This window comes from Chrysochloris asiatica, unplaced genomic scaffold (genome assembly GCF_000296735.1).
Source record: "Chrysochloris asiatica unplaced genomic scaffold, ChrAsi1.0 scaffold00104, whole genome shotgun sequence".
NCBI classification, from domain to species: Eukaryota; Metazoa; Chordata; class Mammalia; order Afrosoricida; family Chrysochloridae; genus Chrysochloris; species Chrysochloris asiatica.
This window is the reverse complement of record NW_006408622.1, coordinates 6,975,596-7,000,597: the sequence shown is the minus strand read 5'-3', so window position 1 is coordinate 7,000,597 and position 25,002 is coordinate 6,975,596. Positions and strand designations below refer to the sequence as shown.

The 25,002-nt window shown below is 42.2% G+C and overlaps 1 protein-coding gene across 1 annotated transcript in view; it reads left to right on the top strand.

Annotated features, from left to right (window-relative positions):
* Positions 1 to 25,002, top strand: part of CEP89 (centrosomal protein 89kDa) — a 90,099-nt gene that overhangs the window by 38,285 nt on the left and 26,812 nt on the right. The window contains exons 9-16 of the mRNA XM_006867387.1: positions 342 to 484; positions 4,495 to 4,545; positions 4,716 to 4,799; positions 7,309 to 7,416; positions 10,306 to 10,417; positions 15,012 to 15,192; positions 22,297 to 22,464; positions 22,990 to 23,131. Of these exons, the coding sequence (XP_006867449.1) occupies positions 342 to 484; positions 4,495 to 4,545; positions 4,716 to 4,799; positions 7,309 to 7,416; positions 10,306 to 10,417; positions 15,012 to 15,192; positions 22,297 to 22,464; positions 22,990 to 23,131 (989 nt within the window). The remainder of the gene's footprint in view (positions 1 to 341; positions 485 to 4,494; positions 4,546 to 4,715; positions 4,800 to 7,308; positions 7,417 to 10,305; positions 10,418 to 15,011; positions 15,193 to 22,296; positions 22,465 to 22,989; positions 23,132 to 25,002) is intronic.

Here is a 25,002-nt window from a genome sequence, read left to right as displayed (position 1 = left end):
AAAAAAAACAAATGCCCTAGCCCTCTGAGCTGATCTCTACACCGAGCTTAAATGACCCAGCATCCTTCCTTGGAAGTCTCAGTTTTGATTGAACTTTTGTTTTTGAAGGCAGCCTAACAAGACTCAGACAAGTATGTTCTTTAATCTACATGTAAATATTTCCAAGTTAATGTAGACTATTCTTGTTTTTATAACTTTGTTACTTTAATTATTCAGTTATGTTTATGGATTCATCGTTCATTGCCTCTGTGAGCCTGAAAAGGAAAATATTGGGTAGATGCTTATCAATTCATATAAAATTTTGGTAAATTTGATATAATTTTCTTTGTTTTTTTTAGAAGTGGCTGGACCTGAGTTAGCGTCTCTGAGGAAGCAAGCTGAGGAACTGGTGGATGAAAACAGTGGGTTGAAAATGACAGTCCATCGTTTGAATGTGGAACTGAGTAGATACCAAACCAAATTCAGACATTTCTCCAAAGAAGAGGTAATGCTTCCAGTTTAAAAAAACAACACCTCAGCTCTCACTTTTTTCATCCTTTACTGTCTAATTGATTTCTAATCCTGTGGGGTCTTTATTTATATAATTTGATATTAAAAAGGATGCATCCAAAGCAGGATGTCTCTGGGGCCTTTCTGTTGTCCTCCCTCCCCATTATAAATGTCGGCAGCGAAGGTTCTTTGTGAAATGTTGCAGCAATCCGGAAGTGAAAAAGTAGGGCACACCTCTCAGTCCTGTCCGTCAAGGTTACGGCCCTTGTCAGTCTGTCAACATACAAACTCTGAAAACAAAGCAATTGCATCTTTACTTTATAGATCAGATTAAGTCATCCAACCTAGCAGATTTTACTTAGCAAGCCACTAAATTAGATGCTGTATTCGTTCCTTAAACTTGGTGGCTAACACAGTAGGCATTTGCTGTTATCTGGTGTGGAGGCCAGCAGGGTGTTGGCAGGGCCCTGTCTCCCAGAAAGGCTCTACGGGAGAATCCTTCCTTGGGCTAATAGCTTCTGGTGACTGCTAGCCGACCTTTCGTTTGCCCTTCATGTGACCTTCTCTAATTCCATCTTCTGCTGTCTGTTACAGGGACACTTGTCATTGGATTTAAGGTCCACCCCTATCATCCAGGGTGGTCTCATCATAAGATCATTAGCTTACTTAGATCTGCAAAGGCCCGTTTTCAAATAAAGCCACAGTCACAAAATCCAGGGATTAAGCCGTGAACAGATCATTTAGTGGCTCACCATTCTGTGAGGAGGAATAAATGGTGACAGACAGGTCAGGTTCTTGCTCTCAGAGAAGTCACGCATGGGAGGGACGTGTGTGTGTGTGTGTGTGTGTGTGTGTGTGTGTGAGAGAGAGAGAGAGAGAGAGAGAGAGAGAGAGCGTGTGCGCAGGAGGGGCATACTCGGTTGATTGGCTCCTGATGGGGGAGGGTAAGCACACCGGGCTCTCACATGGCACCTTGGAATTAGGGGGAACCATGTGGGCTTCTGATTTGGATGCCAATGATTGTCACAGAATTTTCTTTTAGAAGTATGACTTCATTTTACCTTCTTTTATTTGTTTGTTTGAAATATAAATCGCTTTGAGATATATTTCAAGTGCCATAAAATTTATCCATTTAAGGTATACAATTCTGTGATTTTTAATGTATTCAGAGTTGTATAACCATCACGTGAGAAACGTTGATACCGACAAATGCTCAAGTAATGTGATCTGTACTAATTTTAGCGAGAGTGAGGTTTCCTTTATTTGATTTTGCAAAATCGGTGCCAACCCAGTAGACATAGGCAGATGCACAGCATGGCCCGCCTGCAAACAGTTTTATTCCCCTGTCTCGAAAAAGCCCCTCCTCCAATTCCAGTTCCCCAGATACAATTTCCCTACCCCATTTTCCCTACCCCCTACCACCCCCCCAGAGAAGCCAAATGGCTCCCCCCTGGTCTTACTGACTGTTTTCTTATTTAAAGTTCCTAGTCCTAGAACAAGGAGCTCTGGTAGTGTAGTGCTTACGAATCGGGCTGTGAACCTTAAGGTCAGCAGTTCAAAACTACCAGCCGCTCTGTGGCAGACAGATGAGGCTTTCTGTCTGCCTAGGAAACCCTGTACAGGGTTGCTATGGGTCAGCACCGACTTGACGGCACTTAACAACAACGGTCCTAGAAAAGATTTCTTCCTCACTTTCCCCAATTCATCCTGCTTTTGTTTTCCTAGCCTGCTACCTCCAAGTCTTACTTCCCTTATCCCTTCACTGAAGATGGACCATGCCCACAAGAGTTATTTCTCACAATAAATTTTAGAACATTTCCCTCACATCAACAAGAAACCCTGAAACCACGTAATAAAGACTCCTGGCTTCCTCCTCCCCTGGCCCCTGGAACCACTTTCTCTCTCTGGATTTGCCTGCGCTGGGCATTCCGTGTCAGTGGAATCATACAGTACATGGTCTTTTGTGACTGACTTCTTTCACTTAGCATATATTAACATTTTTCAGCCCCCAAAAAACCCCCGTTCTTGGGATTGCACAATACGAAACATGCTTCCTCACCCACTAGTTGGTGTTAAGTGCCTTTGAGTTGGTTTGCTCTCAGTGACCTTGTCTAGGGCTTCCAAGGAGCGGCTGGTGAGCTTGAACTGCTTACCTTGTGGTTCAGCATGCTTGTTATTTTTGGTGATGGGAAAGTTAACACTGAATGTGGGTGTGAAGTGTGCACAGCTTCACCCAGGCAGATGGCATCACTGCGATGTGCACATATAAAAAGAACGTTTTGACAAATGCTATGACAGATCTGGAGTCCTGGTGTGGCACTATAAGATAAGCACTGGACTGCTAACCATAGGTTGGTGGTTCAGACCCACCAGCCGCTCCTTGGGAACCCTATACAGGGTTGCTATGAGTTGGAACAGACTCAATGGCACTTAACAACAACAGCAATATGACAGATATGGGGAGCTTGGTGCCCCTGTGGGATCAGCACTGGACTGAAAACCACAAAGTCAGCAGTTTGAGCCCACCAACTCTCCGCAGGAGAAAGGTGAACCTTTCTGTTCCTGTAAAGATTTACAACCTTGGAAACCGCATGTAGGGTGTTTATGAGTAGGAAATGACTCAATAGCACATAACATCAGTAACAAATACCAGATATAATTTTACAACAACCACCAAAAAATATATGTGTAGGTGTAAATATGTTATGTTGTTAAGTGCTGTCGAGTTGGTTCTGACGCATAGCGACCCTGTATAGGGTGTCCGAGGAGCAGCTGGTGAGTTTGGACTACCGACCTTGCAATTCAAACAGACCTCGAGGTCCAGTGTTTCCCTAGCACCACAACAGTACCTTAAGAGTCTTCAAAAACCGAAAAAAGGGAATCTTGAAAGGGAGTCAATGAAGTTCAGACACAACATGTGGCATTCAAAAAGTCCACCACCAAGTAAAAAATAGCTAAATATGTTTCAGATTAAAGACCATGAAAGAGGCTTGGCTACTAAATGCAGCATGTGGCTCTGTATTGGACACTTGAAACAGAAAAATGACATTAGTGGGAAAATTGGAAAAATAGAAATACAGTATGTAGACCGCCTTTGTTGTTAAGTGCCATTGAGTCGATTCAGACTCATAGCAACCCTGTGTAGCATTTCCGAGGAGCAGCTGGTGGCTTAGAACTGCTGACCTTTTGGTTCCCAGCTCAGTTCTGATGGTACAGCACCACACCAGGAGTCTGTATTAGACTAAAGAATAGTGGCCTATTAGGGTTACTCTTAGTTCTCACAGTTGTACTGTGGTTAAGAAAAAGAATGTTGGTTTTTGAAACTGTACACTGGAATATGGAAAATCAAACAGCAGTCTCAAATATTTCAGAAAACAGTTTTTCTCATAGATACATACAAATATAAATACATACTACCTACAGACATATTGAAAATAACCATGGCCTACCAGAAGAACACACAAATCTGTCTCAGAAGAAATCCAGCTAGAGCGCTCACATGCTTTGGGCATGTTGTCAGGAGGGACCAGTCCCTGGAGAAAGGACATCATGTTTGGTAAAATAGAGAGTCATTGAAAAAGGAAACTTACCCCCCAATGAGATGCAGTGACATGCGACAGCAACAATGGGCTCAAACTTCACAAGAGTTTTGAGGGTGGCGCAGAACCAGGCAGTTTCATTTTGTTGTGCATCAGGTTAAGGTGACTTGGAGTCGATTTGACGGTACCTAACAAGACCAAAAATATATGTGGTGGTGGTGTTCAGTGTCATCGAGTTGGTTCCAACTCATAGCGACCCTGTATAGGGTTTCCAAGGAGCTGCTGGTGAGCTTGAACCATTGGCCTTGTGGTTCAAACCGATCATGCAGTCCAGCACATTAGGTTACAGCGCCATACGTATAGATGCATAAATGTCCAATGTCTCATCTAAATTACAAACACCTAACAGCTGAAGTTTCAGAGGAAGTGTAGTTTAATTTGTCTTCATTAATTGTTTTGTTTGTAGAGCTTAAATATTGAAGGCCTCCCAGTGAAGGGCCCGGTACCACCCTGGTTGGTAAGTGAAAAGTTACTTGTTTAATTTCAGGTCCATAGTTTCTGGACTAAATCTGATTCAAACTGTGAAGGACCATTTTAAGTTAAGCGTGTGTTCTGGACCTTTTAAAATTGCGGAATGTGTGTATGTGTCAGGAATATATTGATCCTCTCTTGCTCCATTACCTTCAGTTGGATATAAAGCGCCTGTCACCTCTGTTGCTGGCTTATGAAGACAGAATGAAAGAGAAAGATGAGCTCTGTGATTCTCTCAAGGTAGGTCTGCAATGTCTCAGCAGAGATGAGGTTCATAAAAAATAAGGATGCTTCAAGTTTGAAGAAAAATTTTGTTGATGGTTGGTGTGGCGTTGTGGGTTAATGCACCAGACTGCAAAGCCATTTGAACTGCGAGGTAGGCAGTTCAAGCTCACCAGTCGCCCCTCGGAAACCCTATACAGGGTCGCTAAAGGTCGGAACTGACTTGACGGCACTTAACAACAACAATGCCCAACATATGAGAGTAAATCAAAAAAGTATTGCCATAGAATTAGAGAAACCTCTATTAAACAACTGAACTGTATCAAAATGTGAACTTATAGTTTCTCAACATAGCCTGTGCCTAGATCTGTACACTCCTGAAGGTGGAGGCTATAGGACACTCACTTGACTATTAAACACAAAGCTGGTAGTTCAAATCCACCAGCCGCTCCACAGGAGAGAGTTGAGGCTCTCTGCTCCTGTAAAGATTGACAGCATTGGAAACCCTAAACAGGGTCGCTGTAAGTTGGGATCGAATCAGTGCCAGTGGGTTTTGAGTTGGTAACCCATCCCAGAATGATTTTGCGTCCTTTGCTCTTTGGCTTACATAATGTCAAACAGCAGCTTTAGCATCTTCAAGGGACTCAGATCGTGTTTCTTTTACATTTTCTTTGAGTTTGGGGAACAAAACAAAAAAAAAGTCTGAAGGGGCAAGATCAGAGAAGAAGGGTGAAAAGGGGCCGAGGCTTCTCAATGAAATTCTCACAGGACAGCCCTTGCTAACCTCAAAGAATCAGGAGGTACATTGTGATAGGAAAAAAGTCCTGGGGCCCCTTTCCTGGCAATTTGTTCACCAATTTTAAGTTTTCTTAGAATTTCTTCATAGTCAGCCACCATGTCTCTCCTGTATGTTTCAAGAAACTATCAAGATTACCTTTTTGGAGTCCCCTCAAACAGTCACCAAACCTTCTGAACTGACCTTTCTGCCTTGAACTGAACTGGCCTAGTAGATCCCCTTGGAAGCCACTGTTTTGATTGGGCCTTCTTTTGAAGGCACCCTAGGGAGACTGTTGTTAAGTGCCATTGAGTCAGTTCCAACTCGTAGCGACCCTCTGTATGGTTTCCAGGGAGCAGCTGGTGGGTTTGAACTGCTGACCTTGTAATTCGAAGTACAGTGTTGATCCTACACCGTTCTACCAGAAGTCCTAAAGAAGACTAAGATAAGGGTGTTACTGAAAGAACTTGTCTGCAGCCATTCACTGATTGCAGAGAAACGTTATGTTTGGAATGAACACTGCAACTGGAACCCTAGTAGCAGTACTTTTTTATTTAATGTTTTATTGTGAATTATATGATAGTTTACATGGGAGAACTTTAGTTTTACATTCATTCCATCTTATATCATCTCAGTGCCATGGTTCCAATCCCCTCCATGCATCCTCAACTACCCAAAGGGTATATCCCAGAAACCCGCTCCCTACACTTCCCCCTTCTCCCCCCCAGTTTTCAGCCCACAGTCCCTTTCCCTCTCTGGGTCCAAAGTCCCCAGTCACTTCATCACTCCACGTCATCATCTCCTAGAAGCAGTACTTTTGATTTACCCTCGTATAGCAGATACTCAAATGCTAGTGGAAGAAAGCGGCGGAGGAAGAAAGCCAGCCAGTCAGGCAGGCAGAAAGGTGAGATGAGGAGTTATTCCACGATGCTGCTTTAAGTCCAACAGCTGTCTGCCAGCTGGGACAAGAGCATTTAAAAGCATCCCAGAATAGCCGTCTGTGGGTCTCACTCAAGGACAGCACAGGGCTGAGAAAAGTGGGTGATGGAGGGGGCCCAGCAGAACCTAGTAAAAACACTGTTAGTAGAAAACTAAGTCCCAGCAAGTGGCCTCCCATTGGACTGTTATCAGTGAATGGCTTTGGAGAAAAGAGACTTCCTCGTGGTTTAAATGGGACAAAACTAAGACACGCCTGGTAAAGCGGTCCCAGCCGCCACACAAATCCTCCAAAATGAACTGTAATGAAATGGGAAAATTTCATCTAAAAAAACTCCAGTTTGTCCTCTAAAGGTTTTAAGCCAAGGAAAAGCTGCTTGTGCGGCACTGTGGGATAAGCATTGAACTGCTAACCACAGGTCAGTGGTTCAAACCCACCAGCTGCTCCTTGGAAACCCTATACAGGGTCGCTATGAGTTGGAACAACTGCTTCATTACCTCGTTCCCTTCCTCCCCCACTCCCCACCCGTGTTTTTTTTTTAAAGTACTTGGCAGTTAAAGAAAGATGTCAAGAAATGAGGACTTGAATATTGAAAACCTGGGCCTCTCTCTCCCTGGTACTTGGCATTGTAGGTGTCCCTTGTCTGTGTCTAAGTAGGCAATGAGCTATTTGAGCACAGGAGCTTGATAGTGGTACCAACAGAGTTAGGCCATGAGGTCGAATCAAATGCTGTTAACATTTGATCTTAGCCATCGTGACAGCACGAAAACTATACAGAGATCTGCGTGTTAAAATGTCCGTAAATTTTATTTCAGGAGGAAATGAGAATGTTTAGGATACGAGTTGAAGAAGTGGTGAAAGAAAATGAAGAATTGCGTCAAGAGTTAAATAAGGCTAGTCCTGTTACCAGTAAGGAATGGCAAGTCATGTGTCTTTGCTATTTTGCTAATTTCAAAAAAAGAGAGAAATTAATAGGAGCCCACTGTATTAAACATACTTTGTATTAAACAATAAGATGTGTTTTCTTTTTGAAAGAAAATATTTAAAGGGAACATTTTCTAAGACAAATACAACAAATCCCAGGAAATTATTTAAAGCTTGTACTTTGAAGGTTACTTTAAAGATTCTAGTTTCTCAACCCTGAACTTTATTTGATTCCCCATTTTTTCTTTTCTGAGATGGTAATTTTCTGTCACTTTGCCCATCCCAAACCTGTCTACTCCTGTCCTTCCTCAGAACCCCCTGATTCCTCTCAGGGCTTTAAAACCCAGTCTCCAGTGAGTGGTCCAGCCTTGCTCACCGGCTTCTGTCTGCTCTGTGCTCCACTGAAGGCCTTTTGCTCCCTGACACCTCCCGGCCCATACTGGTGCTGCTCCCACTGCCCGGGATGCCCACCACACACACCTGCCCACCTGTAGCACCCTGCTCAGTAGCGCTTCCTCAAGTCTGTTTCTGACACAGCCCTGTTCACTCGTCCAGTCCTGGTCCCTGCCGCATGTGTCTACTTCAGTCTCCACATCGGCCTCTCTGCTCCTCTCTCTGCTCAAGGTCAGGGCCATCTTCCTGTGTGACCGAGCATCCCTAACAAATCAGTCAGAGAAAGGAAATGGCATTCAAAGTCTAAAGACAATGTCCAGGCAAGACTAAGAGAAAACAAAAACCGTATCGCTAGATCTTTCTTGTTTTAGGTAGGTAGGGGATATTTCGCATTTTTTAAAAAGTCTTGCCATCTCTGGAAACATGAAACAGTTTCTGTATGCAGCATCCAGAAATCTGGGATCAAGTCAGTCGCATCGTGACCTTAATTAAGTGGGCCTGCCCTGGTCTTGTGGTCACCGATGTGTAAGGACTGAGGGAGGCAGCTGATGGATCTCTTTGCAGTGCAGCTTCCTCCATGGAATGGGATTTTCTACTGAGGACCACCAGCCTGTCTTGACTCAAACCCTTCTTGTAGTCCCCAGGGAAGCAGCTCTGTTAGACTGGGCCTCATGTGCCTCACTAGCCCTGGTTAGAACCTGGAACCTCGGATTCTTTCCGTGGGCTTGTATATAGCCATAATCAAACCTATTTATATTTCCTTATAATTCCCGCTATGTTCCTCAATCCTGTGTTTGTTTACTGGGAGGTGACATTTGCACTCCGCTCTAGCTTTGTGACCTGTGCCGTATTTGACTGAATTGTTAGGCCTGTTCAGTCCTCTGTTGAGGGCTTCTGGCCTGCCTCCCTGTTACCTTGAATTCCCCAGCTTGGGGTGGGGACTCTCTGGGCTCTACAGCATTGTCCTCCTTGGGCAGAGCTGCCTCTCACAGTATTCCTCTACCTGAGCCTCCGTGACTGCTGCTTCCCTTTCCTGCCCACGTGTGTGGTTCAGGTGTGCAGCTGCGAGGCCTCTGTCCAGCACTCAGGTACACTGACTTCCCAGTTCAATAGAAGTTTCCACTTAGTTTTCAATAATTTCTCAGTGAACTTCTGGCTACAGCTGAATTTCTCTACCTCTCTTTGCCTAGCTCCTACCCTGACCTTGGACTTAATTGTTGTTGTTGTCATTAAGTGCCACTGAGTTGGTTCCAACTCATAGGGACCCTGTCTAGGGTTTCCAAGTAGCAGCTGGTGGGTTTGAACCACTGACCTCGCTGTTCAAACTGACCCTGTGGTCCAGTGCATTATTCTGCAGTGCCACACCACGCCCCTCCCTATACAATGAGAGGAGTTATTCAACTGAGTCTGAGCGTTTCCACTTTTATTAAAAGAGTAGAAGGGAGGGGGAGAGAAACAAAATCACTGCCATTGAAGTAGTTTTGGTCCCTAGGGACCCTGCAGGCCAGAGCGTGGCACTGTCCCTTACTCTGTAAATGTTGACAGAGTGGCTGGTGGGTTGGAACTGCCAACCTTGTGCTCGACAGCACCACCAGGGCACCTAGAGGGAGAGAAGGAGGGGGAGAGGACGGGAGGGCGTCTGACGTGTAAACCTGAGCAAAGAGGTGCTGCTCCAATTGAGCCAGGAGGGAGGAGGCCAGAGCAGCCTGGCTGGGTGGGCTGCCGTGGGCACAGGGACGGCTCCTTCAGGGCTTTGAAGAGTAAGTGAGGTAGCGAGCGGCTACAGCTTGGCTCCTGGTGTCTTTTTTTCTTTCCTTCTCGTGCTCATTTTCTTAGCTTAAAGTGAAACATCGAAGATAATTTAGCTGGTTTCCGTTGTATTTGGGGTCACTGATCTCCTTCTAAGTGGAATTGGCGGTTCTGAAGGCTGAGCAGGGTGGGAATTTCCTTTTAATCATCCATAAGGAAAGGCTTTGCTCCTGAGAAATCTCAGGACAGCTTACAGAACAGTTTCTCAGGATTTGAACAAGCATTGTTTAGCAATTATGCTACTGATTCAAGTGGATATTTTTCCATTACAATGGAGACTTCTTAAACTCTTAGAAAACTATACCATATTAACTGAAGGAAATTCAGTGAGTAGAGAGCCTTGGATGTATAGATAGATGAAACAAGATTGGCCATTCGAGAAGTGTCTAAACTAAATGTTGTGTCCCAAGAATTTGTTATTCTACTTTCTCTACTTTTGTGTTTATTTGAAACTTTTACATTTTAAAAAGTTACTGAAATAATCCAGAACTCAACTTTCATGACGATCGTTTCCTTCAGTTTAGTGCAAATGAGCAGAATTTGCTGTGTAGATCATCCAGGTAACCTTCACCGTGTTCAGATATTTACTGCCTAGCATGCATTAATTACGTTCTATTTAGACTCGAGAGTGTTTCTGTTGTCAGTCAGAATTTCACTATATGATTTTGTAAATTCCCTGTAGGCAGCTGCTTCAGACGCAAGCAGAACTGGTTTTAGAGGAAAACAAGTTGTTGATAAAACAGTTGGAGATTCAGCAAAATAAAGCCCAGGATGCCCAGCAGGCACGTGTCCAGGAAGGTGAGAGCTCTTTCCCCTGAGTAATTGTGGTCGGGGTCCTGGCATGGCGCTGTAGGATCAGCACTGGACTGGTAACCACAAGGTCAGCTGTTCAATACCTGCCAGTAGCTCCTTAGAAACCCTACACAGGGCCGCTGTGAGTCTGAACCGACTTGATGGCACTTATCAACAGTGTCACTACTAAGGAGCCCTGGTGGTCCAGTGAAATAAACGTTACGCAGCTGACCGCCAGGTCAGTGGTTCAAAGCTACCCACCACTCCTCAGGAAAAAGATGAGGCTTTGTGCCCCTATGAAGATACGCAGTCTTGGAAACACTGAGGAACACTTCTCCGCTGTCCTGTGGGGTCACCGTGAGTCAGAGGAGACTCAATAGTAGTGGGTCAGGGGCTTCTTTTAATGTCCCTGTTGTGTCGTTTTATACTTACAGCCCCTCCTGCTGTCTCCCATTGCCCCCGGACTTGAAAATAGGGGAAATCATGATTGTAGAGAATATATTCTTTATTGAAATAAAACTCGTCCAAGGGGGCGATAGAAAAATGGAGCAAAGAGATAATGGAATTTTCCCACCAACTTTTTGAAATGCCTGTTACATGTTAAACCATGGTCACCATTAGCCATAGTGACTGATTGCTTTCTCCGATGCTCCACAGTGTCTGTAATCATTGCTTCTGCTTTATTGTATAGATCAAGATGTAGGTGACACCTTGAGACTCAGTACAACTGGTTTTAGGGGAAAATCCAAACCTACTGCCATCGATTAGATACTGACTCACAGCAACCCTACACAGGGTTTCTGAGACTGTAAATCTTTACAGGACCAGACAGCTTCATCACTCTGCTGAGAAGTAGCTGGTGGGTTTGAACCTCTGACCTTGAGGCTCTCTGTTTGGTGCCTGACCCACAGCGCCACCAGGGTGTCTTAGAAACGGGGAGAAAGCACGCGGAGTAAATATTTGAGACAACAAAAGGATCTCCCAGATGTTTGTTTGAATGAATAAATAAATGGCACTCAACAACAACAACAGTAAAAGGTCTGTAGAAGGAAATGCTTAATGGTGTTAGGTTCTGTCCAGCTGGTTCCAACTCATAGTGACCCTCTGTCCACCAGAATGAAACATTGCCTGACCCTGTGTCAGCCACACAGTCATTATTTTTTAACTCATTTTTGCTGCAACTGTTGTCAATTCATCTCATTGAGGGTCTTCCTCTTTTTCACTGACCCACTAGTTTACCAAGCATATTGTCCGTCTCCCTCCTGATACCATGTCCAAAGTACATGTATTTATCCTTATCCTAAGGAACATTCTGGCTGTACTTCTTCTAAGACAGATTTGGTCATTCTTTTGACAGTCTATAGTATATTTAATATTTTTCTCCAACACCATAATTCAAAAGCATTGATTCTTCTTTGGTCTTCTTTATTTACTCTCCAGCTCTCGAATATATATGAGACAATTGAAAATACCATGGCTTGAGTCAGGCATATTATAATACTCAAAGTGACATTTTTGCTTTATAACACTTTTTAAAGAGAGCCTTTGCAGCAGATTTGCTGAGTGCAATACCACAAATGATTTCTCAACTGCTGCTTCCATGAAGTGATGATCCAAGTAAAACTTCAGTAATTTCTTTATGTTGAGGGATAATCCACACTGAAAGCTGTAGTCTTTGATCTTTATCAGTAAATGCTTCAAGGCCTCTTGCAAGGTTGTGTGAACTGCATATCACAGGTTGTTAATGAGTCTTCCTCAAATCCTGATGGCTACCTTCCTCTTCATATTTGCTGTGTTCTCAGATTATTTGCTCATTCTACAGACTGAGTAAGAATAGTGAAAGCACATAACCTTGTCGTACACCTTTCCTGATTTAAAACCATGTGCTAGTATCCTTTTGTTCTGTTAACATGACTGCCTTTTGGTGTATATATAGGTTCTTCATGAGCACAGTTAAGTGTCCTGGGATTCCCATTCTTTGCTATGTTATCCCTAATCTGTTAACCCCACACAGTCAAATGCCTTTGCATAGTCAATAAAACACAGATCAACATCTTTCTGGTATTCTCTGCTTTCAGTAAAAATCCATCTGACATCAGCAATGATCTCTCTCATTTTTCGTCCTCTTCTGAATTGGGTAGAATTTCTGGCAATTCCCTGTCAATGCACTACTGCAACCATTTCTGAATGCTCTTAAGCAAAATTATACTTTCATATGATATTGTTGATAATTTCCATATTCTGTTGGATCACCCTTCAGTGGAATGGATCTCCTCCGGCAGGATGGCATAAATGATTGAGGGCTTTTCATGTCGTGTATCCATTTGTTGAAGTATCTCAGTTGGTATTCCCATCAATTCCTGGAACCTTGTTTTACGTCAGTGCCTTCTGTGAGCTGGGACTTCTTCCTTCAGTGCCATCAGTTTTTGATCACATGCTGTCTCCTGAAATGGATGGGCATTGGCCAGTTCCTTTTGGGTCAATGACTCTCTATTTCTTACTTCTTCTTTTGATGCTTCCTTCATCATTCAGTATTTGCCTTAAGTATTGCAAATTGAGACTTGATTTTTTTTTTTTTTTCAATTCTTTCAGTTTGAGAAACACTTGAGAGTGTTTTCTCACTCCAGGTTTCTGCATGTCTCGTCTCGTTAGAGTACCTTGTCTTCTCAAGCTGCCCTTTGAAATTTTCTGTTCAGCTCTCTGACTTCCTGATTTCTTCCAGTCACTTTAATTTCTCGATGCTGAAGAAGAAGCTTCAGAGTCTCTTCTGACATTCACCTTGGTCTTTTCTGTCTTTCGTGTCTTTTGAATGACCTTTGGCTTTCTTCATGTAGGATAGCCTTGATGTCATCCCGCAGTTCATCGGGTCATCAGTCACTGTCTCAAGTGATCGGTGTGTCAAGTTCATTCTTGAGGTGGCCTCAGGGTCATACTTTGGCTCTTGTGGACTCGTTTTAATTTTCTTCAGCTTCAACTTGAACTTGCAGTCTCTTCTGCATTTGGCCCCTAGTCTTGTACTGACTGATGATATTGAGCTTCTCTATCGTCTCTTTCCACAGATGTACTCAGTTTGATTTCTGGATAGTCCATCTGGTGACGTCCACAGGGATAGTCTTCGTTTGTGTTGTTGAAAAACGGTGTTTCAAATTCATAGGTCATTGGTCTTGCAGGATTCTGCCATATGATCTCCAATGTCATGTCTTTCACCAAGGCCGTATTTTACAACTACTGATGCTTCTGTTTCCTACCTTCTCACTCTAATCACCGGTAATTATCAGTGCTTCTTGATTGTACTTTTGATCAGTTTCAGACTGCAGAAGTTTGTACAATTTCGTCATCTTCGACATTAGTGGTTGATATGTAGATTTGAATAATCACTGCATCAACTGTCTTCCTTGTATGTGAATGGATATTGTCACTGACTTAATGCAAGGTATTCTGGAACACTTAATTGTGCTCATGAGAAATCTGTACCTGGACCAAGAGGCAGATGGAAACAGAACATGGGAACACTGAATGTTTTTAAATTAAGAAAGGTGTGTGACAAGGTTGTATTCTTTCACCATTCTTATTCAACCTGTATGCTGAGCAAATAATCCTAGAAGCTGGGTTCTATGAAGGAAAACATGGCATCAGGATTGGAGGAAGACTCATTAACAGCCTGTGATATGCAGAAGATACAACCTTGCTTGCTGAAAGTGAAGAGGACTTAAAACATTTACTGATGAAGATCAAAGAGCACAGCCTTCAGTATGGATTACATCTCAAGGTCAAGAAAACAAAAATCCTCACCGCTGGACCAGTAAACATTCTTATCAATGGAGAAAAGATTGAAGTTGTCAAGGACTTCATTCTTCTTGGATCAACTATCAACACTCAGGGAAGCAGCAGTCAAGAAATCAAACAACATATTGCATTAGGCAAATCTGCTGCACAAGACCTTTTTAAAGTGTTGAAAAGCAAAGGTGTCAGCTTGAGAACTAAGGTGCACCTGACCCAAGCCATGGTATTTTCAGTAACCTCATATGCATGCGAAAGCTGGACAGTGAATAAGGAAGACCGTAGAATTGATGCTTTTGAGTTACGGTGTTGGAGGAGAATATTGAAAGTGCCATGGACTGCCTAAAGAACCAATAGATCCGTTTTGGAAGAAGTGCAGTCAGAGTGCTTCTTGGAGGCCAAGATGGCCAAACTTCATCTCTCATACTTGGGATGTATTGTCAGGAGGGTCCAGTTGCTGGAGAAGGATATCATGTTTGGTAAGGTGGAGGGTCAGAGAAAAAGAGGAAGACCTCCAACGAGGTGAATTGGCCAAGTGGTCGCATCAATGGACTCAAGCATGGCAACAATAGTGAGATTGGCCCAGGATCGGGCAGTGTTTCGTTCTGCGCATAAGGTCGCTATGGGTTGGTACCGACTCAATTGCACCTAACAACAACAACAACAATTTCTAAATGCAAGGACCTTTCGGTTATCTCCAGAAAGATTTTTAAAAGATTAGTTTTATAAGTTGGGTCCCATATGTGTTACCTAAATAATCAAGACTTGGGTTTTATTGCATCTTTTGTATCAAGTCTTTATCCATTCTTTTGTTTTCCAGTTTCCAAACTGACTAAGCAACTTATGGTTCTGGAGACTAAATCAGAGAGCCAGGAAAAGGAGCTCACTGAAAACAAGGAGCAATTGAAAATATTACAGAACAAATGTCAAGAACTCAAAACACACGTGGATGACAAAATTGCAGTGGAGGTTCATACTTCAATTGTGAATGAATTAAAAAGGTAAAGCGTTAATATCTTTTCCAGTTAATGAATCACCGTGCATGTTGTTATAAGCAGAGTTTGAGTCTTTTTCTCAGTCCTTTTAGCTGTGCTAACATTGGTGTCTAAGATTGACAATGGTAAATAGTTTATCAGAATAAACTAGGCTGTCCTCTTGCCTGCTGTTCCAATGTTTATTGGTTGTAGCTCCAAAGATAACTTGAAGTTATACAATTAGAAACCTAGTTATCTAATAATAGGGGAATGATTAAGTGAAAGAATCCAACCATAAATGGAATATAGTAGTCAGAAAAGATTCTTTGTGACATGGGACAATAGCTTCTCTCGCTCTTAATATACAAGGGGGCTTCAGAGTGTCTGTGGAAATTTTTTTTATCTTTCAATTCCATTTTTCCATGAACTTTTTGAAGTGCCGTCTTATCTATGACTGGGAAGGAGGGGAAAATGGGGACTCACCAGGCTTCTATTAAGGGTAATGGGTTAGTATTCTAACAACAATGAAGAAATACATATTTAAAACAATAAAATAAATTTTGATTTTTATCTAACAATATATACCTATTTCGTTGCAGTTTAATTGTTAGATACCAAAGTTTATTTTACTTTTTAAAAAATATTATTTATTTGATTCGTATTGTTAGACTATACACTTAGCAAACCAACCAACCTAACAGTTTCTTCACATACAGTTCCGAGACACTGGTAACATTGTTCGAATTGTACACCCATTCTCATCTGCTTTTCTCTCGTGTTTCCCCCCATTAATGTAAATTCCCAGGGTGCCCTCTAAGATTCCTAGTTACTGTGGTCAGTTTGATCCCATCTAGATCATTTTTAAAGGAGCATTTTGCTCAAGGCAGACATTTTTGGCTAGTTAAACTAGACTCTTGTTTGGTTTAAGAAGACTTGAAGGATCGATTTGGACTATGGTCTAAATACTATTTCAGGCCAGTAGTTCCAGGGGTCATGAAGAGATTAAGTTAGAAAACAGTATGTACAGAATGGTCACATAAAAAAAAAGTGTGTGTTAAGGTGACCATCCATTCCAATTTGCTAGAACTGAGGGGGATGAAGGAATTTTAATCCTGAAAATGGGGACATAGAAGCCAACCATAATAAATCGGTCACTTCAGTGTGTTTCTGTGTATTTGTACACATGAGAGGTCTTCAAAAGTTTGTGGGAAAATTCCATTTTTCCATGAATTTGTTGAAGCCCCTTTTTATACTGTAAGTATAAACCATAGGGGGAAAAAAAAAAAACTAGAAAAAGATTGATAGATATTCTTTGATAGTTTAAATTATAGCTTAAAAAAATATTTTCCAAGCATTGTATTATGAATGCATGTTACTTTTATACTAAGGAGGGGATAATATTTTTAAAAGGTGAGACTTTCAGCTCAAAATAGGTGACTGAATTGTGTACTTCCTGTTCAGCCCCCAACCCATGCTGCTCTCTTCTTAGGATTAGTGTTGGCAAATAAATGAGTTAGGGTATATGAAGTATTTAGTTTGGTGTTTCAATAAATGCTGATGGTATTGAAGGAAGAAATCCAAGCTGCACAGAAGATGTTAACAAAAAGCAAGCCTCCAGGAATTGAAATGTTTCAGCAAACTGATGCTGTGCTGGAAACACTTAACTTGTCTATAAACCAAGAAATTTAGAAGACAGCTGGCTGGCCTACCAAGTGGAAGAGAGCCTTATTTGTGGCCATTGCAAAGAAAAGTGACCCCAAAAAATGTGGAACTTATTTTTTGTGCCATTCACATTTATATCAGCAAGTAAAATTTGCTGAAGATAATTGATTACAATAGTACATTGACAGGGAGCTGCCAGAATTTCAAGTCAGATTCAGAAGAGCACCTGGAACGAAGGATATCACTGCTGATGTCAGATGGATCTTGGCTGAAAGAAAATACCAGAAAGATGTTTACCTGTGCATTATTGACTCTGTAAAGATATTAGACTGTATGGATTATAACAAACTATAGATAACATTGCAAACAATGAGAATTCTAAAAGACTTCACTGTGCACAGGAGAAACCTGTACAGGAGCCAAGAGACAGTCGTTCAAATAAAACAAGAGGATGCTGCATGGTTTAAAATCAGGAAAGGTGTGTGTCAGGGTTGGATCTTCAGTCTGTATGCTAAGAATATACCCCAAGAAGCTGGACTATAGGAAGAAGAAAGAGTACAGCATCAGGATTAGAAGAAGGTTCGTTAATAATCTGTAATACTCAGATGACACAACCTTGCAAGAGGACTTGAGGCACTTGCTGATGAAGATCAAAGATTGTAGCCTTCAGTATAGATTACAACTCAATGTAAAATAAAAAGTCCTCACAACCAGACCAATAGACATGATAATGGAGAAAAGATTGACATCAGGGATTTCATTACTTGGATCCACATTTAATACTCATGGAAGCAGCAGTCAAGAAATCAAACAATGTATTGCATTGGACAAATCTGCTGAAAAAGACCTCTTTAAATTGTTAAAAGAGCAAAGATATCACTTTGAGGGCTAAGGTACGCTTGACCTAAAACATGGTGTTTTCAGTTGTCTCATATGAGCTCTGGTAGCGTAGTGGTTACGAATCGGGCTGTGAATCTCAAGGTCAGCAGTTCGAAACTACCAGCTGTTCCGTGGGAGAACGATGAGGCTTTCTGCTCCTGTAAAGATTTACAGCCTCGGAAACCCTGTGCAGGGTCGCTATGAGTCAGAATAAATAAGACCATAGAATTTCTGCATTTGATTTCTGATGTTGATGAAGAATATTGACAGTAGCATGTAAGAAAAACAAACAACTCTATCTCAGAACACTCTTAGAAGTGAGGCTGGTGAAACTTTGGCTCATGTACTTTAGACATGTTACTAGGATGAACCAATCCCTGGGAAAGGACATCATGCATGATCAAGTAGAAGGTCAGTGACAAGGAAGAAGATCCCCAGCGAAATGGATTGACACAGCGGGTACAACAATGGATGGGCTCACATTTCACAACAGTTGTGAGGACGGCACAGTGTTTTGTTGCCTTGTACATAGGGTCTGAACTGACTCAAAGGCACCAAACAAGAATTCTGGACTTCCCTATTACATGCTCTCTGGGCTGGATTTATCCTTTTCTGTCCCAGTAGAGGAAGAGAATATTTCGGAAATCATGTTCATCTTTGTGATTTTATTTTCCTCAAAAGCCCACTTTTGTGACTGATGTTTTGTTATGGATTATGCCACATAGTCTCATATTTTGCCACATATTCTAATAGCCACCAGAAGTGCATATAAACATTTAAAAGGGAGTTGCTTGTGCAAAAGCCTTGGAGTCCTAGTGTGGCGCTGTAGGATAATACCCTGGACCTCAAGGTTGGTTTGAACCACAAGGTCGGCAGTACAAACCCACCAGCCACTCCTTGGAAACCCTGTACAGGGTCGCTATGAGTCAGGACCAGCTAGATGGCACTTAACAACAACAACAAAAATGTAAAAGTATTGGGAGGTGTGTAGTCATTGAAAAACCAAAGATGTCACTAAATCTTTGTTATGTGGACATTGTGGGTCAAAAGTATTGTGTCTCAGAGTGAATTAGGGGAAGTCTTTCTGCTAGCTGGAGGCTCTGAGAGGCTGTAGGTACAGACTTGACAGGCAGAGGACCATTGAGAAAGAGTGGCGACAGGGCAGCAGAGGGGGGTTGACCCTGTGGTGGTGGTGATGGTTATCTGCCGTGGAGTCAGTTCCGACTCATAGCGACCCTGTACAGGGTTTCCGAGGCTGTAAATCTTTACGGGAGCAGAATGCCTTATCATTCTCCCACGGAACAGCTGGTAGTTTCGAACTGCTGACCTTGAGGTTCACAGCCCAATTCGTAACCACTATGCTAGTTGACCCTGAGGGGAAGGGGCACTGCTTGACCGGATAGAGAGTTCATTACATTGAGAAGGTGGACATGAGCTCATCAGAGATGGACTATGTGCATCTGGAAGCATGTATAGGTGTTTGTTATGGATTGAATTATGCTCCACAAAAAATACATCTTCAAACCCTGGCCCCTGCACCTGTAATTATAATTCTGTTTAGAAATGGGGGGCTTCTTTGGTATGTTAATTTGGCCATCTTCAGGTAGGGTAGGTTCTAAATCTGATCACTTCTGAGTTACTAAAAGAGCAGCGTAGAGATGGAGAGAAGCACACAGGAAGCTCAGCTGTAACCAACGAGCACTCAGAGCTCTAGCCAGGAAGGAAGCAACGCAGCTGAGACCCTGACTTAGACTTTCATCCACCATAGCTGCCAGGTAACAGCGCTCTGCTCTTTAAAGCCCCCACCTGTAGTATTTCTGTTGAGGCAGCAAGAGGAAACTTAGACAGTATTATTATTCCAAGACCTGTGACAGGATAGACAAAATAAGGAGAAGAAAACTCAAGAGTGTGTTTGTTTTAGCTACCACAGACGTGACATAGGCCAAGGACATGTTGGAGTCTGGCCAAATGGAACAGACGGACCACTGAGGCTGGTTTGCGTCTGGCTGCCCCCTTTCCATTGCTAATATCATAATTGAGTAAACCACACATAAAAGAGCTAATTATGAACTAGAAGGACAAGAGCTGTCTAACGAGCTCCCCATTGGAGCAGACTTGGAAGGCTTGTGTCACAGGCAAAGACGAGGTCACAAAGTAAAAGATTCCGTTGAGTGTCTGTTGGAAGAGTTTCTAGGTCCATGCATTCGTGTTGCTCTTCTTACCCTGGCTGGAGTCAGTGTAATTGGGAGTCGCAGGTATCTTTCATCTTGCTTGTTATACCTGTTGGCATCGCTGCTTGGAAAGAACTGTGGCACGGGAAATGGCAGAAACTAGTTTCCTAGTGAGCTCTCTGGTTGACTTAGCACCGGACTAGTGGTTACACCCTGAAGCTTACATTGCTCTCTTTGTATTTATCATTGGCTAGGAAGCTTGAGCTTACTCAAGATAGGTAGATGGAGAAAAATATGGTACCAACCCATTTTTTAGAAGAAATTTAGCCAACTCTTCCGGGGAAAGCTAAGGGTTTAGAGTGACGAATACCTTCTTTCTCCTACAAAAGAATACCTTCTTTCTCCTGGTTTTGATCATAAAGCCTGTCTAGGTGATCTAGAAATACCACAGGTGGACGGCTTTAACAAACAGGAATTTGTTCCCTCTCAGTTTAGGAGGCTAGAAGGCCAAATTCAAGGTACCAGTTGTGTGATTTTCGCTGTGTATTGGCCTGGGGGTGAGGTCCTTGTCATCTCTCAACATCTGTGGGCCCAGCTTGGTGGCTATCCTCCCCCAGATCTAGTTGCTTCCCAGTGAAGGGGTCCCAGGCCAGAAGGATGCACTCCACTTCCTGCTCTTCCATCTTGGTGGGAGTAGGTCCCTTTGATCTCTGCTTCCTTCTCTCTCCTTTTATCTCTTGTAAGATAAAAGATGTTGCAGGCCGCACCCCCAGAGAGACTTCCCTTACATCGAGTCCAGGCTGTGCTGGGATGAAGGGTGTTGCATCCCACTTTTAATCCTCTTCCTGGATGATCACATCAGATCACTTCATGGGGGGATCATACCACACAACTGCCAAACAACTGAGAGTTCTGGCCAATTCCACTTGATACATATTCTGAGGGGATGTAGTTTCATCCAGGACACAAGTTTGTACCTTCAGTGGGACCACTCCACAGGCTCATCTGTGTACACAGAATCCTGTTTAGCAGTGTGGGAAACTCCAAAGCAAAAAGCACAGTATACACCGAATACCCAGTTCTTCTTCCTAAAATAAGAGCAGATGACCAGATTTGAACAGACAACAAGAACCACTAGGCATAGTGGAGAAAGAAAAAGGAGCACAGGAGGACCTAGATTACAGATATGCTGACCCCAAAGGAAACTGAGAGTGAAGAGAAGTGAGGAGAATATAAAAGAATAAAACATCCTGGAAAAAAAGTGCAGTAATGATTAAATTTAACTTGATCAAGTTAAATGATAAATTCTTTGGGATTAAAAATATGATTACCAAAAAATGTGAAAAATCAACAAGAGGACTATTAGATACACTTGAGGCTCCGTTAAGAATTTAAAGAGACAAACCGTTAGGAACTAAAAGTAGAAGACCAGTTCAAGAGGTCCAGCCTCAGATCATTAGAAATTTCAGAAGAAGAGATTAGAGAAAATAGAAAGGAAGAAATAGATGAAATAAATTTTTTAAGAAGTTGAAGGGCATTTCCTCCTGAGTTCAGAAGATCTTGAGTATTCTGTTCAAAAGGACGCATGCCTAGACATAATCCTAATGAAATTTCACTTTACCAAATATGATGAGACAGCATCATCCACAAATGCTGTCTCATCATAAGGCGACATCCTTAGAATAAGGGAAACCACAAAGAAATCAACCCTTGGCTTTCTTGTGTGGCGCTGTGGGCTAATGCATCAGACTCAACAGTCGTTTGAACTGCAAGGTTGGGGGTTCAAACTCACCAGCTGCTCCTTGGAAACCCTATACTGGGTCGCTATGGGTCGGAATTGACTCTACGGCACTTAACAGCAACACGATGATAATAGTTCTGGGAGCCCTAGGGTGGTGCTGTTGGATAAGCACTGGACTGCTACCCATAAGGTTGGCAGTTCAAAACCCAGCAGCCATTTCTCAGAACAGCTGGTAGTTTCGAACTGCTGACCCTGCTGACACTATGCTACCAGAGTTCCTTCGTTGTATTAATAGGAAATAGATATTGTTTGGCATTAGGATTTTGGGGGGACAGTTACAGACATTGAGCGGTCTTACGTTTGTGCTGGAAGAATTAGAGTCTCCCTGAGTTGGAGCCAGCTCAGCAGCACCTGACAGCACAAAATACATACGCACAAACGCAACAAATACCGTGAGCCACAGAAGGGTGTAGAGGCACACATCCCTGAAGAAGATGCTGCACAGTCTCCCCTGTCCTCTCGGAGCTCCATCCCAGGTGGGGAGAGGTCTCCACAGAGCCCTTCCAAATGAGCCACGCAGGGCCCGGGGCTGGGATGCTTACCACGAGTCTGGCAGGGACTGCCTTACGTCAACCACCATGTACTGCATACATACCTTGTGATGTGTTTCTCCTCCAGCCAGTTGCAGAAGGAAGAAGAGAAAGGAAGTGCTGAGATGGAAGAGTTGACGGAAAAGTTGGCAATGCTGCAAGTGCAGAACAAGAGCCTGCTTTTAGAGAAGAATAATTGGGCAGTTAAAAACAAAGCACTAGAAGCTGAACTTGACCTTGCACAGAGAAGAAATAGGTTTATTTCTTTATTTTTCCTTTAAGTTTATTTTTTAAATATACTTTATTTAAAAAAAAAAAAAAAAAAAGGCAACTGGAGAGTATTCCATTTCCTTTCTCTTTTATTGTTCTAATAGTGCTGTAAGATGGAAATAGGTCACTATGATGATTGGATCACAAACAGCACAGTAGAAAAGCCTTTCTGTTGACCCATGTTTTTCACATCTGTAATTCAAAGATTATTTAAACATGCTTTTCTAACCAGTTCCCCAAAATCTGCTTGGAGATCACAGGGTCTCTTTTTCAATAGTGTCTTTTAGAGCATGAGCCAAAAAACTTGTATAATTAGCCTGTCACTAATTATGTTTGGTTTAAAATGAAATTCAGTGACCTCGTCTTCTTTCATGTAGTAGATCTAAGTTGCTGGTGAATAACATTTAGATACTAACACACCTCACCTGATAAGTTTACGATACAGATGTTTGGTGTGGCCTAGCCATTGAGTCTAATGAGTTTTTCATTTCACCATTGGGGGACACTGTAGGAGATCTCAGAAGAAAATTGATGTCCTCAAAAAGCAGGTGCAACAAGCCATGGAGAATGAGATGTCTGCCCATCAGTACTTGGCCAATCTTGTTGGACTAGCAGAGAATATAACGCAGGAACGTGACAGTCTCATGTACTTGGTGAGTTTTCTCAAAGTTACTCCAAGTCAACTGCAAGCTGATAGGCAGAGATTAGCATTTTAACAGTAGGGGTTTTAAATTGAGCCATAAAACGTCATCCTTTTTAAAATTTTAATCACAGATTTTCAAATTCTCCAAAATTGTATCTTTTAATCATAGGATGGGGACATTTCCCACTTGGTGAATAACTTTTTAAGTAATGGCAAATGATGTTTTGAAAGATAAAATAGTGAAATTGGTTTCTTTAATGAAGTAGGGGACAGCAGTCATCAAGGCGTTTACTATACCTACAGACACATCTTTGTATTATGTGGGAAACTAGCCTATTATTTTCCCCATTTGAAGATCAGACATAAGAATTACACTGTTGTTAGGTGTCGTCCAGCCGGTTCTGACTCATAGCGACCCTTTGCACAACAGATCGAAACACTGCCTGGTTCTGTGCCATCCTCACAATTGTTGTTATGTTTGAATCCAGTTGCTGCAGCTACTGTGTCCATCCATCTCATTGGGCGTCTTCCTCTTTTTCACTGACCTTCCACTTTTCTAAGGATAATGTCCTTCTCCAGGGACTCATCCCTCCTGAAAATATTTCCGAAGTATGAGAGATGATGTCTTGCCATCTCACTTCTAAGCTTTCTGGCTCTAATTCTTCTAAGACAAATTTGTTTGTTCATCTGATAGTCCATGGTACTTTCAATATTCTTCTCCAACACCATAACTCAAATGCTCAGTTTTCTATGGTGTTCTTTATTCATTGTCCAACTTTCACATGCATATGAGACAACTGAAAATACCATGGCTTTGAGTCTGGTGCATCTCAGTTCTCAAACTGATATCCTTGCTCTTGAACACTTTAAAGAGGTCTTGTACAGCACATTTGCCTAATGCAATACATCGTTTGCTTTTTTGAATGCTGCTTCTCATAAGCACTGATTGTGGATTCAAGTAAATTGAAGTCTTTGACAACTTCAATCTTTTCTCTATTTATCATGATGTTATTTATTGGTCCGGTTGTGAGGATTTTTGTTTTTTGTACATTGAGGTGCAATCCATACTGAAGGCTTTGTTTTTCATCAGTAATTATTTCAAGTTCTGTTTGCTTTCAGCAAGCAAGGTTGTGTAATCTGCGTAAATTGTTAATGGGTCATCCTCCAATCCTGATGCCACCTTGTTCTTCATAGAATCCACCTTCTTGGATTATTTGCTCAGCATACAGATTGACTAAGTATGGTGAACGAAGACAACCCTGACACACTTCTCCTGATTCTAAACTATTCAGGGTGTCCTTGTTCTGTTAAAACCACTGCCTGTTGTTGATCTATGTATGGGTTCCTCATGAGCTCAATCAAGTGTTCTTCTCAATGTTATCCATAGCTTGTCACGATCCACACAGTTAAAAGCTTTTGCATAGTCAATAAAGCACAAATAATCATCTTTCTGGTATTCTCTACTTTGAGCCAAGGTCCAGCTGACATCAGCAATGATATATCTAGTTCCCCATCCTCTTTTGATTCCAACCTGAGTTTCTGGCAGTTCCTTATTGATACACTGTTGCAGCCATTTTTGAATTATCCTCAGCAAAATTTTACTTGGGGTATTAACGATACTGTTTGATGATTTCCACATTCCATTGCATCACCGCTCTTTTGAATGGGTGCAAATATGGATTTCTTCATTCGGTTGGCCAGGTAGCGGTCTACCAAATTCCATGGCATAGATGGGTGAGCATCTCCAGTGCTGCATCAATGTGTTGAAAGATTTCAATTTTCATTCCATTAATTCCTGGAGCCTTGTTTTTTGCCAATGCCTTCAGTGCCGTTTGGCCTTCGTCCTTCAGTACCACTGGTTCTTGATTAAAAAAAAAAAAA